This window comes from Notechis scutatus, chromosome 8, assembly GCF_049901735.1.
Source record: "Notechis scutatus isolate UNSWTSFEM ecotype Mainland chromosome 8, rNotScu1.2, whole genome shotgun sequence".
NCBI classification, from domain to species: Eukaryota; Metazoa; Chordata; class Lepidosauria; order Squamata; family Elapidae; genus Notechis; species Notechis scutatus.
The window spans coordinates 21,177,032-21,192,438 of NC_142016.1; the positions used below are offsets into that span (position 1 = coordinate 21,177,032).

General features: G+C 44.4%; 1 protein-coding gene across 1 annotated transcript; it reads right to left on the reverse strand.

The window, feature by feature from the left end:
* Positions 1–3,487: 3,487 nt before the first annotated feature.
* Positions 3,488–14,730, reverse strand: LOC113421180 (phospholipase A2 inhibitor 31 kDa subunit-like). Its single transcript, XM_087971054.1, has 6 exons — positions 14,657–14,730; positions 13,818–13,952; positions 11,547–11,669; positions 8,041–8,187; positions 6,979–7,131; positions 3,488–4,605 (listed from the first exon to the last, which is right to left on the reverse strand). The coding sequence occupies exons 2-6, from the start codon at positions 13,864–13,866 to the stop codon at positions 4,397–4,399; spliced, it is 681 nt and encodes a 226-aa protein (XP_087827180.1). The 5' UTR covers positions 13,867–13,952; positions 14,657–14,730; the 3' UTR covers positions 3,488–4,396.
* Between the last annotated feature and the right edge of the window lie 677 nt (positions 14,731–15,407).

Here is a 15,407-nt window from a genome sequence, read left to right on the forward strand (position 1 = left end):
ACATCCAGCTTTGGAAAAAAGAATTGGGATCATCAGCCCAATATTTGAGGAGCTGCCATGGAGAAGAGGTCAACCTATCATCCAAAGGACCTGAAGGCAGGACAATTGTAATGACCCGGGTGTGGCACAAAAGCAACAAAGTCACAAAAATAGGTCCCTTAATGCCTCCAACTTGGCCCTCAATGTCCAGTTATCATTGGCTGGAGAAAAAAATGCTCCCAAAAACAGTTTTCAAAGGGAAGAAATTCCCTCCAAACTCAAAGTACATATAAATTATAAAGAAAAACAAACCACACTGCAGCAATTAACAAGACAGGGCAGGATAAGGGATTGAAGACATCAAAAGATAATGAAACATACACACTTGGGAGGATGGCAGAACTCAGATAAGACTAGACAAACCAGAATAATTTCACCCTTTGCTTCCAGCAACTTTGCTGTACACCCTTTTAAACAGCCTTCCAACTTCAGCCAATGAAGGGGATCAGGGCCCTTTCCTCCCCCATAAATCACGCAAATCATGTTGCTCCCTTATCCATTCCTTCCTGCGTGCCCTAGGATGGAGAGGAGGTGGACCTGGGTCTTCCTCTGAATGCCCAGCCGGACTTTCCCAGTTTCCTCCACAGCCACTGGAGCCACACCCCCACTCCCTGTCAGCTGTTCCACCTCTCCCTCGGAATCATACACCAACATGGGCATGACAACAATGGATGGAGACTAATCAAGAAGAGAAACAACCTAGAAATAAGGGGAAATTTTCAGGCAGTAAGAACAATTAACCAGTGGAATGACTTGCCTTCAGAGATTGTGGGTGCTACAACACAGGAGGCTTTAAAAAAGAGATTGGACAATCATTTGTCTGAAATGATATAGGGTTTCCTGCTTGAGCCAGGGGTTGGACTAGAAGACCTCCAAGTTCCCTTCCAACTCTTTATCACTTTGTTCTGTTCTGTAAACCCATTCCTTTATTTTTCAGGTGGGAAAAAAATTACCTTCCAGTTTTTCCCAATGTTCTTAATACTTCCAGGTTTGGAAACAGCATCCTCTTTTCAAATTATGGTAGCTGCTTGGATTGTTTTCCCATTTTCAGCTTTTTTTGAAAATGCCTCTTTTGCCTTTTTCTCCCCTGTTGGTCTCAAGTCAGCTCTAAATCTGCAATGCTGGAATTTGTCACGAGGCCTGTAAGTATTACAACCCCTTTTCCCAGGCCCATGTTCTCTTTCCATTGTACTCACTCATCCAGTGTTTTTCAACCTCAGAGAGAGGTGTGGACTTCAACTCCCAGAATTCCCCAGTCAGCAGTGCTTCTGGGAGTTGATTGATTTTTCTATCTGCCCCCTCTCTTCATTTGATTAATGCTACATCTATTTTTGTTCTTATTCTTATCTTTTTAATATTTTAAGGGCTGCTGGCCTCCTTCGTTCTTTTCTCATGGCTTTTAAGCCCTGGATAATAGCCAAGACAATATATCCTTTGGAAGAGCAGATGAATAGAATAATGGATGAGTGGAACTTCCCCAGAGTTTCATTAGAAAAAAAATATGGATACATGTTTCCCCCAAATTAAGACCCTGTCTTATATATTTTTTGCCACCAAAAAAGGCACCAGGTCTTATTTTCAGGGGATGTCCATCACTTGCGTGCATCACTCCCAGACTCCTTTTCACTGTCAGAGGCCTTCAGGAACTTCTTCTGTGACCAGCAAGGCTTTCCTGAAGGCCTCTGCAGCCGATAACAGAATTCTGGATCGATCCAGAGCTTTCTTATCAGCTGCAGAGGCCTTCAGGAAAGCCTTGCCAGCCTTGCTGGCTGCAGAAGAAATGGGCCTGCAAGGCAGGTGTCGGGGTGTGCGAGGCCTGGCTACAACTGTCCAAAGGTAAGTAGTAGGGCAGTTCCAACCCTGCATCTCCACCCTAACTTAATTTTTACTTGTGCACTCTGGAATTGGTGGAATCTTAATTAGGGCTTATTTGGGGCGGTAGGGCTTATATTGGGTGCACGTGTAAAAATCAAGCTAGGACTTACTTTCAGGGTAAGTCGTATTTTCAGGGAAACAGGGTACAAGGTTCTAGGGTTGTGAAGGTAATAGTCATATTCTGGACATTCTAGAGCAGTGTTCCTCAACCTTGGCAATTGTATACTTGATTAAGCAATTACAATGAGTCCTTGACATATGACTGTTTGATTAGTAACCCGTAGAAATTATGATAGAATGGCTGGCTAGGGAATTCTGGAATTTGAAGTCCACAAGTCTTAAATTTCCCAAGGTTGGACATCCATGGTCTATAGTATTACATGCAGGTCATCCCAACTTCCATTGCTGAAGAATCTTTCACTTGCATCTCTGCAAACATCAGCGGAAGCAAAGATCTCGCTCCAAAATGCAAGAACAGTACCCCACACATGGAACTTATTCTCAGAAGTATGATTGTCCCTACTCTCTTCTCATTCAGGAAGACCATTAAAACTACCCTGTTTCATTAAGCCTACAGAATCTAGATTGTCTGAGGGGCAGGTTAATGCCACTGATAAATTTAGTTTGATTATGATATTATTTTAATTGGTAGATATATTCCCTTTTAAAGACTTGTTTTTACACACAGTCTAGAGACTGTCAGATTAGGGTGATTCATAAACGATTGTTGTGGTTTGGCGGCAGCCTGTTCAAATGGCAGTGGACTTGGACAGTGGGGAAGAACGGGGACCAGTCTGGGAGTCTGGGGAGGACTCGTAAGAGGGTCCTGCATCCAATGCAGAGGTGGGGCCAGGGCCATCTGGGAGTGGGGTGCTGACTCCAGAGCCTCCGGAGTTTGGCAGCAGTGAGGCCGAGGAACAAGGGGAGCCTGTTCCCAGTGCGCGTGTGCACAGAGCTGCTAGAAGGCAAGAGCAGCTGAGACAAAAGGGGATACTTGGGAGTAAGGCTTGGAGGTGATTGCCCCTCCCCTAAGGTATAAATGACAGGCAAAGGTAGAGAAACCTTTGCAGGAAGCAAAGTCATTCACTCTGTTCGGATTAAACCTTGAAGCTCTGTGTGGACTTTGGACTTCAGTTGGTTTTCTTTCAGTTAATTTGGCACTTCGGTTGTTGGCAGCGATTCAAAGGAGATAAAAGGTTGGAGAGAGAGAGTTGTTTGGACTAAGCATGTGCTTAATTACGGTCTCAGGAAGCCTTGGTCAGAACAACAATTGGAAATTTTTAAAAAACATATACAAATGGGATTTGAATCACGTGTACACCTTAGCTCACAAGCTGCCCATTTTACACGCCACCACAATGCACACAACAGGATCCACAAGCAGAAGATTACAGCAGCATAATCAAAGCTTTGGTCCTTTATACTTGGATGATCATTACCATGACCATCATTTTAACTATTTTTACCTCACACCATAAATGCCAGTCAAGGACATACATGTCAGGGTTCCAAGTAATGCGCTCATAGAAAACAGAACTCTGAGGCAAGCAGGTTCCTCAAAGAACAGGTTTATTGGGTATATCATATTGGCACAAACTGGTGAAAACCGACACTGAAGGTTCTCACGGTTTTCACCTAATTAAAAGTAAAAATTTACCCCGCTTTCCCAAACAATCCATCACATGGCCCAATCAGGGCTCTATCCAGTTGCTTGGAAAGTCCACTCCTCTTCTCTTCAGCCATCTGTGGGAATGTCCTTGGTTCTCAGGGGAAACTATTTTGTTTCGGCTACAAAACCCCAACTCTCTCTATTCCCCCTCCTTATCCCTCATCACTATAGTGGCAACACTGAAGCCTCCAAGATGTCCTCAGACAGGCCAGCTTCAGAGTTGACCGTACAATGGTTTCCATGAAGTGTGGCAATGCTTCTGCTGCAGAAAACTCTCTTCAGCGCCCAGTAACTAGCAGCATAACTCCCTCCATTCTGTTCTCAACCCTCAGACTCAGAGGCAACTTTTGGCAATAGACCCTCAAAGGGCCTATCTTCCGGACAGGCCACCTCTCTCTCTTTTCATTCTTCTCACTACCCATTTCCTTGACTTCCTTGGTGTCCATTTTCAACTCCGCTGGACAGGAGGACAAAGCAAAGAGGTCCTGCTTCTTCTTCTCTGTGCATTTTTTACAGTTCACTTGTTCAAGGTGGGCAGGTCAACAGGTAGCAGAGCTAAGAAAAAGAGGAGCAGTGCTGGGGAGAGCTTTAGCTGCTGGCAATCAACCCTCTTGAAATATATGGGTTGATGTTGGCCCTATATTTTCTGTGCACCAGCAAAGAAAAGAATTAAGAATCAATCCTCGAAGCACAGACAAGGAAATCTCTGGGTTTTCCCAAAAGGTGAGGACCTGCATGAAGCCAAAGAGGCAGAAGCAGTGGAGAGGGGGAAGAATTCACAAGCAAGATCTGAGTTTTAATGTTGGGAACATATCAAGAAAAGATGGTTACCAACAAAAGCCCAGCCTGGGCTGAAAGGAAGAGTCCAAGTGATCCGCTTGTGGTGTCAACTGCCCCAGTGGCATTCTTACAATTGCTATTGGGGAGTAAAGTAAATGGGCTAGCAATAGCTGATATATCCATCTTCTCACAGAAAGCCTTATTGGCACATCCCTTCATGGTGGTGGTCATATTTTTTCCTCCTGAAAAGAGAATGGAAGGAGAGATCTGTCAAACACCTGGAAGCTAGCTGACTTGGAGCAATGTGGGAGAGAGAAAGGGAGAGGCTAGGACCCAGAGGAAATTTCCTTTTGCTTCTGGCATACACGCCCCCAGAAAGAGGGCGTGGAACTATATTTCCAATAAGGGTTGACACAACAGACTTCATCAGATGAAGATTAGTAGGGACAGGTAGTCCTTGACCTATGACAATATTGAGCCCAGAATTGCAGTAGTAAGTCATACTGGTTTTTAAGAGGGTCACAATGTGACTATGCCCGATTTGATGACATAGTCACAGAAGAGTGGCCATCAGAACTTTGAAATTGAATCGTACGTAGCTCTGGGGAGGTCCATCAGAACTTTGCATGGTCATTAAACAACCAGTTGTAAGTCAAGGACTATTTGCATGTTATAGGCTAAGCATGGTTATGTTTAGGAGGTTTTGTTTGGACTGGGTTGGCTGTTTGGTGACTTAGCATATTTGAACCCACACTGTTTGGTTAGCTTATGGCTGGATGGATTGTGCAGAACCAGAAAATGGGTTGATTTGATAACTAGGTTAAGCATGTTGAGTGAGAACAGCCAATGCAAAGAGGCCATTCCAACCAGAACAGAAAAGTTGATAGTACTGTACTATATACTGGTTTGTATTTAGTACCATGGACAGTGTCTTTGTAATTAACAGAGGAAGCAGCCACTGAAAATTTCCAGTGGCCTCAAAGGAAATCCAGGGTCAAAATGTACCCTCCACCTCAACACTACCCATTATTATTGGAAGAGAAATCCTACATTTTTTCCTTCCAGCTCTCATTTAATTGGATGACATGGAATTGTAGCATCTCAGGGGAAGAGCAAAAATCTCCCTGCAAGATGGCAAGTTCAACCTAGCAACTGAAGCCCTGCCTCTTCGATGCACATATAAAAATAGGTGTGGCTTTTACCATAATACCACACCTCCCTCCTTTCAGATTTTGACCTCCCATGGAAGCATAAGAATGGCCTTGAAGAACAGGAGGTGAAAGGGAGAGTTGAGATAGGAGACTGTTTGGTTTAGCATCTGGGAAGAAGGTTAGTTTTGTCTTTATTTATATTAATTGCTCTGAGCCACTGCCAGCAGTTCAATCCTGAATGGCTCAAGGTTGATTCAACCTTCCCTCCTTCCGAGGTCAGTAAAATGAGGACCCAGATAGTCAGGGTGTCAGGATTCCGGCAGTTACCGCCATTTTAAATCATGAGTCTCAAGCCAAACTTCCAAAACTTCAAAAGGATTTATTGAGAGTTAACATATCCAGCACTGCCTGGGTGTAGCCGACTCTGAGATACATAATTAATTGTCACCCTTGACCCTGGTTTTTCCCCATCCCCTGGGTGTATCATAATTCATATTCTCCAATGGGACACATCCATAGCCCAGAGTCATCAATCATGTTCTCCAGTTAGATATTTGTGCAGTAGAAACTTCAGTCACCTAGTTACTAACTTTGAAAACTATTTATGGAATGCACTTTTGATTTCCAAGCTGCCGTACTGCTCTTTCAGACCCCTTTCCCCTCTCCCTTTCTGTTGGCAACTCTAAAAAGACCATAGAAATGTTTTAATGAGTTGACACAGGGGCAATATGCTGATTCTGCAAGCCGCTTAAAAGAGTGCTGTAAATGGTATATAAATCTAAGTGCTATTGCTATTGGTGGTAACAAAAAATAGAAAGTAATACTAATAAGTGTGTTTTGGCCACACATCATTTAAAAAATTCAGAATAGAAAAGAGAAATTCCATCCATAGTAACACAACTTCTGCATAATTTGGAAATATATCTCTGTGAACGTGTGTATGCATATATTTCAGAGGAATCATGGTTAGAACCTCACCCCTCCCACCACCAAATTGAGTCTTTTGGATCGTGGAAAGAAAGAAAGAAAGAAAGAAAGAAAGAAAGAAAGAAAGAAAGAAAGAAAGAAAGAAAGAAAGAAAGAAAGAAAGAAAGAAAGAAAGAAAGAAAGAAAGAAAGAAAGAAAGAAAGAAAGAAAGAAAGAAAAGAGAGGGGGGGGGAGAGAAAGAAAGAGGAAGGAAGGAAGGAAGGAAGGAAGGAAGGAAGGAAGGAAGGAAGGAAGGAAGGAAGGAAGGAAGGAAGGAAGGAAGGAATAGGAATAGCACTTAGACTTGCATACCACTTCACAGGGCTTTTACAGCCCTCCCTAAGCAGTTTAGAGTCAGCAGTTTGCTCCCAACAATCTGGGTCCTCATTTTACCAACTTGATCTGGCCTTTCAGGTCATGGCAATGTCTATTCAAGAATTATATTTCTTCATTGGCAGCTTCAAATACTGAATATGAACATGAATCTGTAGGTTTTACCTTCTTTCTTCTGAAGAAACACTTCCGCACAATATATCTCATCCTCGCCAGTACAATTAATCATCTTCTCCTTACATCCACTCTGTTCCTTTGACTCAATATAGCAAGCCGGGCATCTTTTGTTGTTGGTAGTTACAATTTTTCTGGCAGGCACTGCAGGAAAGAAGAAGGAGGTTTAAGGTAAAAAGAATCATAAAGGAGATTGGGATAACCTCGGTGTAAGGGTGGGCAAACTCAGAAACCTGCACCTTCCTCCCTTAGCAACTTTCTCAGTTCTGATAGAAGAGACCATCTGTGATTCAGGGTTGAGCTGTGGGGTCCTTTGTACTCTCTGAGCTTAGTGGCTTTCTTGCAGACATTTCATTACCAAACTAGGTAACATCATCAGGGCTACCTAGTTTGGCAATGAAGCGTCTGCAAGAAAACCACCCAGCTCAGAGACCATCAAAGACTCAATTCCTATCGACATTATCATGCAACTGCCCTCCTCACTCATACAATCTGATTACTTTGTCCTGTTATCTGGGAGATCCATAATATTTGAAAGGAATAAACAGTGAGATTAAAGCAAGAAGTTGCAGAATCAGCCTATTGCCCCCAACAATCTGAGCCCTCATTTTACCAACCTCGGAAGGATGGAAGGATGAGTCAATCTTGAGCTGGTCAGGATTGAACTCCTGGCAGCGTGCAGAGTTTGCCTGCAGTACTGCCTTCTAACCTCTGCGCCACCAATAATCCCATGCCTACCCAAGGCTTTTAACATGCACCACTGAATAAAATCAGGCCTCTTTTACTAGAATGGATACTGAATACTGAACTTTTACTGAATGAGAGTCAGTATGGAAATGCAGGAGGAATATTAGTCTGGGACTTTGAAGAATTTCTAATGCCCCTGCCCTAGATGATGGCCTTGCCTGTGGCCATCATGCTACTCTACATCTCACCAAAAGTCTCCCCACAAACAAGGTATGATCGCATGCAGAAGATTTATCTTTAGGTGGGGAACAAGAGAGAGGGAAAGAATGGCAAAGAATCAGAGAAAACGAGAGCCTCAAAGTGTACAGCTGGAATGATTGGTGCATTGATGCTCCTCGCAGCATGAAATGTAGCCTTGGATGATCTGGTTCTTGCCCATGTCCAGAACAGCCAAACCCTTGTTACACTCCTCTGGATGGATGCAGCTCCTCTTGGTGCCGTGTTTGGTGGGTCCTGTAGGGATCCAAAAGAAGAGTTGGTGTCGGAAACGGTGAATTGCTCAGTATCTCTGTGAGTGGCAGATAAAAACCTTTTGAGCATGAACCTTCAGCATCTCCAGCCCCTCTCCTGGTTCCCAAGAGTTTGGATCCATCCGGTGTTTCACCATCTGCTAGTCGCCAGATAAGTTGGAATATCAATCAGAATAGAGCTAGAAGCAGTGGTGACATTCAATTCTTTTTACTACTGGTTCTGTGGGCATGGCTTGGTGGACATGGTGTGGCTTGGTGGGCGTGGCTTGGTGAGCGTGGCTTGGTGGGCCTGGTGTGGTTTGGTGGGCATGGCATGGCTTGGTGGGCGTGGTGTGGCTTGGTGGGCGTGATGTGCCTTGGTGGGTGTGGCCTGGTGGGCATGGCAAGGGAAGGATACTGTAAAATCTCCATTCCCACCTGACTCCAGGGGAAGGATACCGCAATATCCCCCTTCCCTCCCCACCCCACTAACCTGCTTTCCAGCTCCGTTCTCCTGTGCAGGGCAACCAAAGAAGACCCAGCCAATCAGCTGGGACTCCGGAGGCAGAGAATAGATTGGGTTGGCAGGGTTCTCCGAACTACTCAAAATTTCCACTACCGGTTCTCCAGAACTGGTCAGGACCTGCTGAATACCACCTCCGGCTAGAAGGGAACTTGGAGGTCTTCTAGTCCAGCCCCATGCCGAAGCAGGAAGCCCAATACAATTTGAGACCAGTGGCTGTCCAGTCTCTTCTTAAAAACCTCCAGTGATGGAGCACCCACAACTTCTGAAGGCAAGCCACTCCACTGGTTCATTAGGCTCATGAGTTATTTTGTTCATGTTCTAGAACAGGGGTGTCAAACACGATTTCACTGAGGGCTACATCAGGGTTGTGTTTGACCTCGGAGGGCCGGGGTGAGCATGGCCATGATGAGCATGAAACAGGACTTGTCTCGGGGGCACCTGTGGTGGCCAAGTGCTAAGGCAGGACTTCCCTGAGACCCTCCCTCACTCTCATTATAATTTCCTTCCCTCCTATCTTCCTTCCTTCCTTCTCTTCTTTTTCCTTCCCTCTTCCTTCTCCTTCCTTCTTCCTTCCCCTCTTTCCTTCTTTTTCCTTCCTTGCTCTCTTCCCATCTTCCCTTTTTTTTCTTTCTCTTTCTTTCCCCTTTCCCTTTCTCCTTTCCTGGCCCTTCTTGGATGCTCAAATGCAAAAGGGGGAAACATTTCTCCTTTTCTTTTTGAGTTTGTTTTGATAGCCCTCTGCCAGCGAAAATGGAGCTGGGGCAGTGGGCATCATGCAGAAGCCCTGAAGGCCGCTCCTTTGCTGTTTCCGCAGGGCGGGCCAGATCTACACACCCTGCTGGCCTGATCTGGCCTGCAGGCCTTGAGTTTTACACCCCTATTCTACAACCTACAACGCAGCTAATCCTTGGCTTTCCATTCTTTGTTTAGGGACCATTTGAAGTTACAACCACAGCCAGGGGTGAGCTTCAAAAAGTTTAGCAACCGGTTCTCTGCTCAGTTGCTGGGTGGGCCTGGCCTAGTCAGCCTCCTGCACCATGGCAGGGGCGGGGGAGAGTTTTTGCCCTCCCCGGGCTCTGGAGGCTTTTCTTGAGCCTCCAGGAGGGTGAAAACAGCCTCTCTGGGCTCTGGAGGCTCTCTGGAAGCTGGAAACGGGGCCATTTCCGGCCTTCCCGAACTTCCGGGAGGCCTGTTTTCTGCCCTCCCTGAGGCTCCCTACGTGGCCTGCACTTATTGCATCCAAAATGGCCGGTGTGGGGACTCCTGGGAGGGGCGGGGCAGGGTGGGCGGGGCCAGCCAGGAATGGGATTTGGGGATTCTTCGAACTGCACAAAATCTTAGCTAGGGAGCCCTCCCAAACCCTTGCGAACCCCCAGCAGGCCCAGCCCTGACCACAGCACTGGAAAAGGTTAAGTTCAGTGCCTTGAGTTCATTATAAAGGCAGTGGGATAATAAATAAACAAGATAACGACCAAAGGAGCCATCTGTTTTTCCCTTCCCTGCTCTCCAGATGAGATTAGCCAATCTAGGAAGGAAGTTGGCAGTTGATGGGGGAGACTCTCCCCAGGATGCTGTGGGATGACCACTGAGAGGCGGGTGTGTCTCAGTTGTGTTTCACACACAGATACGCACAGACACACTGAGACACACTCCCGGGGGAAAGCATCACATGAATCTAGAAAAGCATGTAAGTGTTTGAAGTACACTTGAACAGTGGTCTTCCCTTTTTCTATCCATCTCAGCAATCAGCTGTTTAGGATTCTAATTGACAGGTGCATATACTCTCTCTCTCTCTCTCTCTCTCACACACACACACACACACACACACACAGAGAGAGAGAGAGAGACAGACAGACAGACAGACAGACAGACAGACAGACAGACACAGACACAGACACAGACACAGACACAGACACACACACACACACACACACACACACACACCAGAGGTGGTATTCAGCAGGTTCTGACCAGTTCTGGAGAACTGGTAGCAGAAATGTTGAGCAGTTCCAAGAACTGGCCAATGCCACCTCTGACTGGCCTCGCCCCCATCTATTCTCTGCCTCCCATTGAGTCCCAGCTTATTGGCTGGGTCTTTGGTTGGCCTGCACAGGAGAACGGAGCTGGAAAGCAGGTTAGTGGGGTGGGGAGGGAATGGGGATTTTACAGTATTCTTCCCCTGCCATGCCCACCAAGCCACGCCCACAGAGCCAGTAGTAAAGCAGGTAGCCAGTAAGTAGATAGATAGATAGATAGATAGATAGATAGATAGATAGATAGATAGATAGATAGATAGATAGATAGATAGATAGACAGACAGACAGACAGACAGATCAGAGGTGGTATTCAGCAGGTTCTGACCAGTTCTGGAGAATCGGTAGCGGAAATTATGAGTAGTTCGGAGAACCAGCAAGTCCCACCTCTGACTGGCCCCTCCCCCATCTATTCTCTGCCTCCCATTGAGTCACAGCTTATTGGCTGGGTCTTTGTTTCCCCTGCACAGGAGCTGGAAAGCAGGTTAGTGGAGTGGGTAAGGAATGGAGATTTTACAGTATCCTTCCCCTGCCACGCCCACCAAGCCATGCCCTGGTAGTAAACTGGTAGTAAAAAAAGTTGAACCCCACCACTGACACACACACACACACACACACATATCTTTTCTTTCTCAAAACTGTGAAGCCCAAGTAATGAAACCACAGGGCATTGATTCAGTATATGGTTTAAGCTACAGGATAAAATCAACCCAGTTTGTAGAAGAGACCATTCAGGATAATGTTGATTGGCTGCATGCTGAACTTGTTTTGTGTTTTGTACCTACCCGGATGTTTTTTACCTACCAAAATTCTTTTCCAACAAGACAATGCTACATTTGTCTTCCAGAGCAGAGCAGGCTTCCTTACTACCTTGGCAGTTCTTTCCACTTGATTGACAAATGGTGCATTCCCGAGACATTGCAAAAACTGAAGAAAACAAGATTTTTTTAAAAAATGAATCATTTTTCTTTCCTTTCTCTTTTCTCCTTCCTCCTTTCCTTGCATTTCTGTTTCCCTTCTTAAATGATACTGGTAATAATCTGGCTGACTGTGTGACTAACCATAACAACAACAACAACAACAACAACAACAAGCCAGGCCCTTGGAAGAACTTGACAGGCAAATAAAAATGCCAAATCCAGTTTGAACTTTTGCTTCGCAATGCGATCAACCATACAAATAATAATAATAGCAAATGATTAAACTTGCATGCTGCCTGTCTCTCCAGAACTCAGGGTGACTCCCAATGAAGAAATTACACTAAAATCAATAGAAGATTAAAAAAAAATAAAGATGAAAAGGAGAATTGCTGTGTTTGCTTCTTGAACTGGGAGAGGGGGTGAGGGTAGGATGATACTCTTGTCAGGGGTCCAGCAGCACATAATCCACAGCTTTCCACGCCTCCAGAGCTAGTTGTAAATGATAACAGATAACAGATAATCAGAGTTCAAGGGACCTTATAGGTCATCTAGTCCAACCCCCACCCAAGCAGGAGACTCTACACCATTTCTGACAGATGGCAGTCCAGTCTCTTCTTGAAAGCTTCCAGGGATGGAGCTCCCATAACTTCCGAAGGCAACTTCTGTTCCATTGTTGATTGTTCTCACTGTCAGAAAGTTTCTCCTTATTTCCAGGTTGAATCTCTCCTTGTTCAGTTTCCATCCATTATTCCTTCTCTGGCCTATAGGCGCTTTAGAGAATAGCTTGATCTCTTCCTCCCTGTGACAGCCCCTCAAATATTGGAAGACTGCTATCATGTCTCCCCTGGTCCTTCTGTTCACTAGACTAGCCAAGCCCAGTTCCTGTAACCATTCTTCATGTTTTAGTCTCCAGTTCCCTAATCATCCTGGTTGCTCTTCTCTGTACTTTTTCTAGAGTCTCAACATCTTTTTTATAATGTGGTGAACAAAACTGGACACAGTACTCTAGGTGTGGTCTTACTAAGGTTTTATAGAGTGGTGTTAGTACCTCCCTTGATCTTAATTGTATCCCTCTGTTAATGCAACTTAGGATTGCATTGGCTTTTTGGGCTGCTGCTGCACACTGCTGGCTGCTATTTAGCTGGTTGTCCACGAAGCTTCCAAGATCCCTCTCCCAGTTCCTGCTATTGAGCCTGGTTTCACCCAGTCTATATGCTTGTGATCCAACCTCAACAGTCTGCCCAGCTGAGCCCACGAACCTCTGTCCACACACGAAGAAGAACACATGTTTTGTGGTGCCGCTTAGGTGACACACTTTGCTTCTATTCCATGCGGGCATAGACACACACATTTTGAAACACCCACACAGCACTGAGTGATGCAAATCCTTTCAGCCTGCATTAATGGCAGAGGTGGTTCCGTTTCAACATGTTGTCACTGAAGGACACAACCTATGTATGATGAGGTGATCATCTTTTTTTTGTAAAAAAGTTTTTTATTTTTATATTTTAAACATCTCTTTTGGTGAACAATGTGGTTCCAGGTTTTTAGATTTCCATACAAACATGACCTTAGTTACATATTTATCTTTCACATTCAATTTCATATTATATCAATATTCTTGTATTCTTCACACTTATTTTATACATATTCTATTCATGTCTTAGCTTATTTCATTTTTCTTTAAACATTCTCATGTCTTCTTTATATAACATTTAAAGTTCTCATTTCTTATTCTATATTCATTATACTGTTATATTTTTATCTGTCACATTTGCAGTCTCATCACCTAATCTTATGTCATTATTCAATAAATTCCATCTTAATTCTAGTAATTTCAAAGATTTCCCCCTATAATTACCAATTTGAGTGTGCCACCCCCTTTGTCTTATACATCATTCAATTAACTCCCCTTTAATTCATAATAATGATTTCTCATAGTATAGTCACTTTTTAGTTATCACTTTATAGATTAGTAACAATAAAGTGATCATCTTAAGTGGGAGGGAAACATAGTTCAAATCAATTTAATGAATATTGGCAATTCCTTCCTCTCCCTCTGCCCCCCCCCCCGGGGCACAATTGGAAGGGTTGGGACCCATCGTCCAGAAGAGAGCCCCTTCAGTCATAAATCATCCCAAACGAAGGTACTCACCCAAAGTAATGGATGCTGTAAGAAGGCAGGTGACAAAAGTCGCCTCCATGTTGCCAGAGGTTGGCTGAAATCAGAGCTGGGCTGGGAAGCTTGTTGAATGCATCCAAGGCTCTGCTTCCAATAGACCTAGCCTGGCTTTATGGAAAAGGCAAGCCAAAAGGGGAGAGGAGGTATCCAATCATTGCTCCACCCCTGCCTCCCCCTCCCTTCCTCCCCCCCCCCCTACAAAGGGATTGTGGCCAAGCTACTGTGGTGAGATAGCAACTTTCCATACGGGTAGTCCTGCCTTTTGCATCAGAGCCAATTAAGAGTCTTGCATCATTATAAAAATGTTTTTACTTATTAGCCCACATCCAATTTTTAGACAATAAGATAAATAAGATACACTCTGCACTTTTCTTTTCTTTCTTTCTTCCTCATTCCTTCTTTCCTTCCTTCCTATATTCGCCCTTCCTTCCTCCCTCCCTCCCTCCCTTCCTTCCTTCCTATATTTTCCCTTCCTCCCTTCCTCCCTATATTATTTCTTCCTCCCTTTCTCCCTTAGTTCCTTCCTATATTCTTCCTTCCTTCCTTCCTCCTTCCTTCCTACTTTCCTTCCTATATTCTTCCTCCCTTCCTTCCTTCCTACCTTCCTTCCTTCCTTCCTCCTTCCTTCCTTCTTACCTTCCTTTCTTCCTTCCTCCTCCCTCCCTCCCTTCTTTCTTTCTTTCTTTCTTTCTTTCTTTCTTTCTTTCTTTCTTTCTTTCTTTCTTTCTTTCTTTCTTTCTTTCTTTCTTTCTTTTGATTGGTTGTCCACCTCTACAAGGTGAGGAGGACTATCAGAATTCCCAACCACCAACCTATTAAAAGAGGGATCCAAAAAAATCAAGCCCAGCTTGGGATTCTTTTAGCTTTCTCTCAAGCCAGCTGTTGCTTTTTCTTTGCTCTGAAATTTAGGGGGAAATTTGGGGACGGTTTTTCTCCTTGTTGACAAAGGTCTGGGATTTGACAGAATTCAGATGCCGGGTTTAAAAGGGATTTCCCGTGGCAGAGCTGCAGGTCATTTTCTTAACATCTTTGCTCAAAATCACGAATAATCTTTCCAATAACAAGTCGCCCTGCTGGCGTCTCCTGTCAGATAATTTTTTGTGCTCACATATTTGATCATTTCTGTCCTTTTAAAATATTATTTATTAAAACAAACATGGTACATGAGATTCCTCCAAATTCTGGGGAATAAATGTAGATGCTACCGTATTTCTCCTCCTCTCCCTGCACCCGTCCCTGCTGTTCTTCCTTCTTCTAGGAAATTGAAAATTGGGAGTGTTTGGGTGTTGACCCAAAGTCCACCCTTATGTACTTCTGCAGTATCAGAGACGGGAAAAACATGACATGCTACGCACAGCCTGGCACCGATCCAACAGTTAAGTGCACTGTGGGGAGAAAGTGAATTAAAAAAAAATACGGTCTGACCATTAAGAGCTCTGCAGCAATTAATCGTTTTGAAAGTTTATGTTTTATGTTATTAAAGTATGAAACTAGGTCTCACGCTAGCCAAGCCTCTCTCATAATATTGAATTAAAGAAGAAAGACAGAACAAGTGCCGAAGAC

Bases quoted from the DNA above. Each gene is read 5' to 3' on its own strand.
- LOC113421180 (XM_087971054.1), bottom strand. From the start codon at position 13,866: ATGGAGGCGACTTTTGTCACCTGCCTTCTTACAGCATCCATTACTTTG. The intron at 11,670-13,817 runs GTGAGTACCTTC...TGTTTTCTTCAG, and splicing joins TACAGCATCCATTACTTTGG to TTTTTGCAATGTCTCGGGAA. The intron at 4,606-6,978 runs GTAAAACCTACA...TTCTCTTTTCAG, and splicing joins GTTTCTTCAGAAGAAAGAAG to GAGGAAAAAATATGACCACC.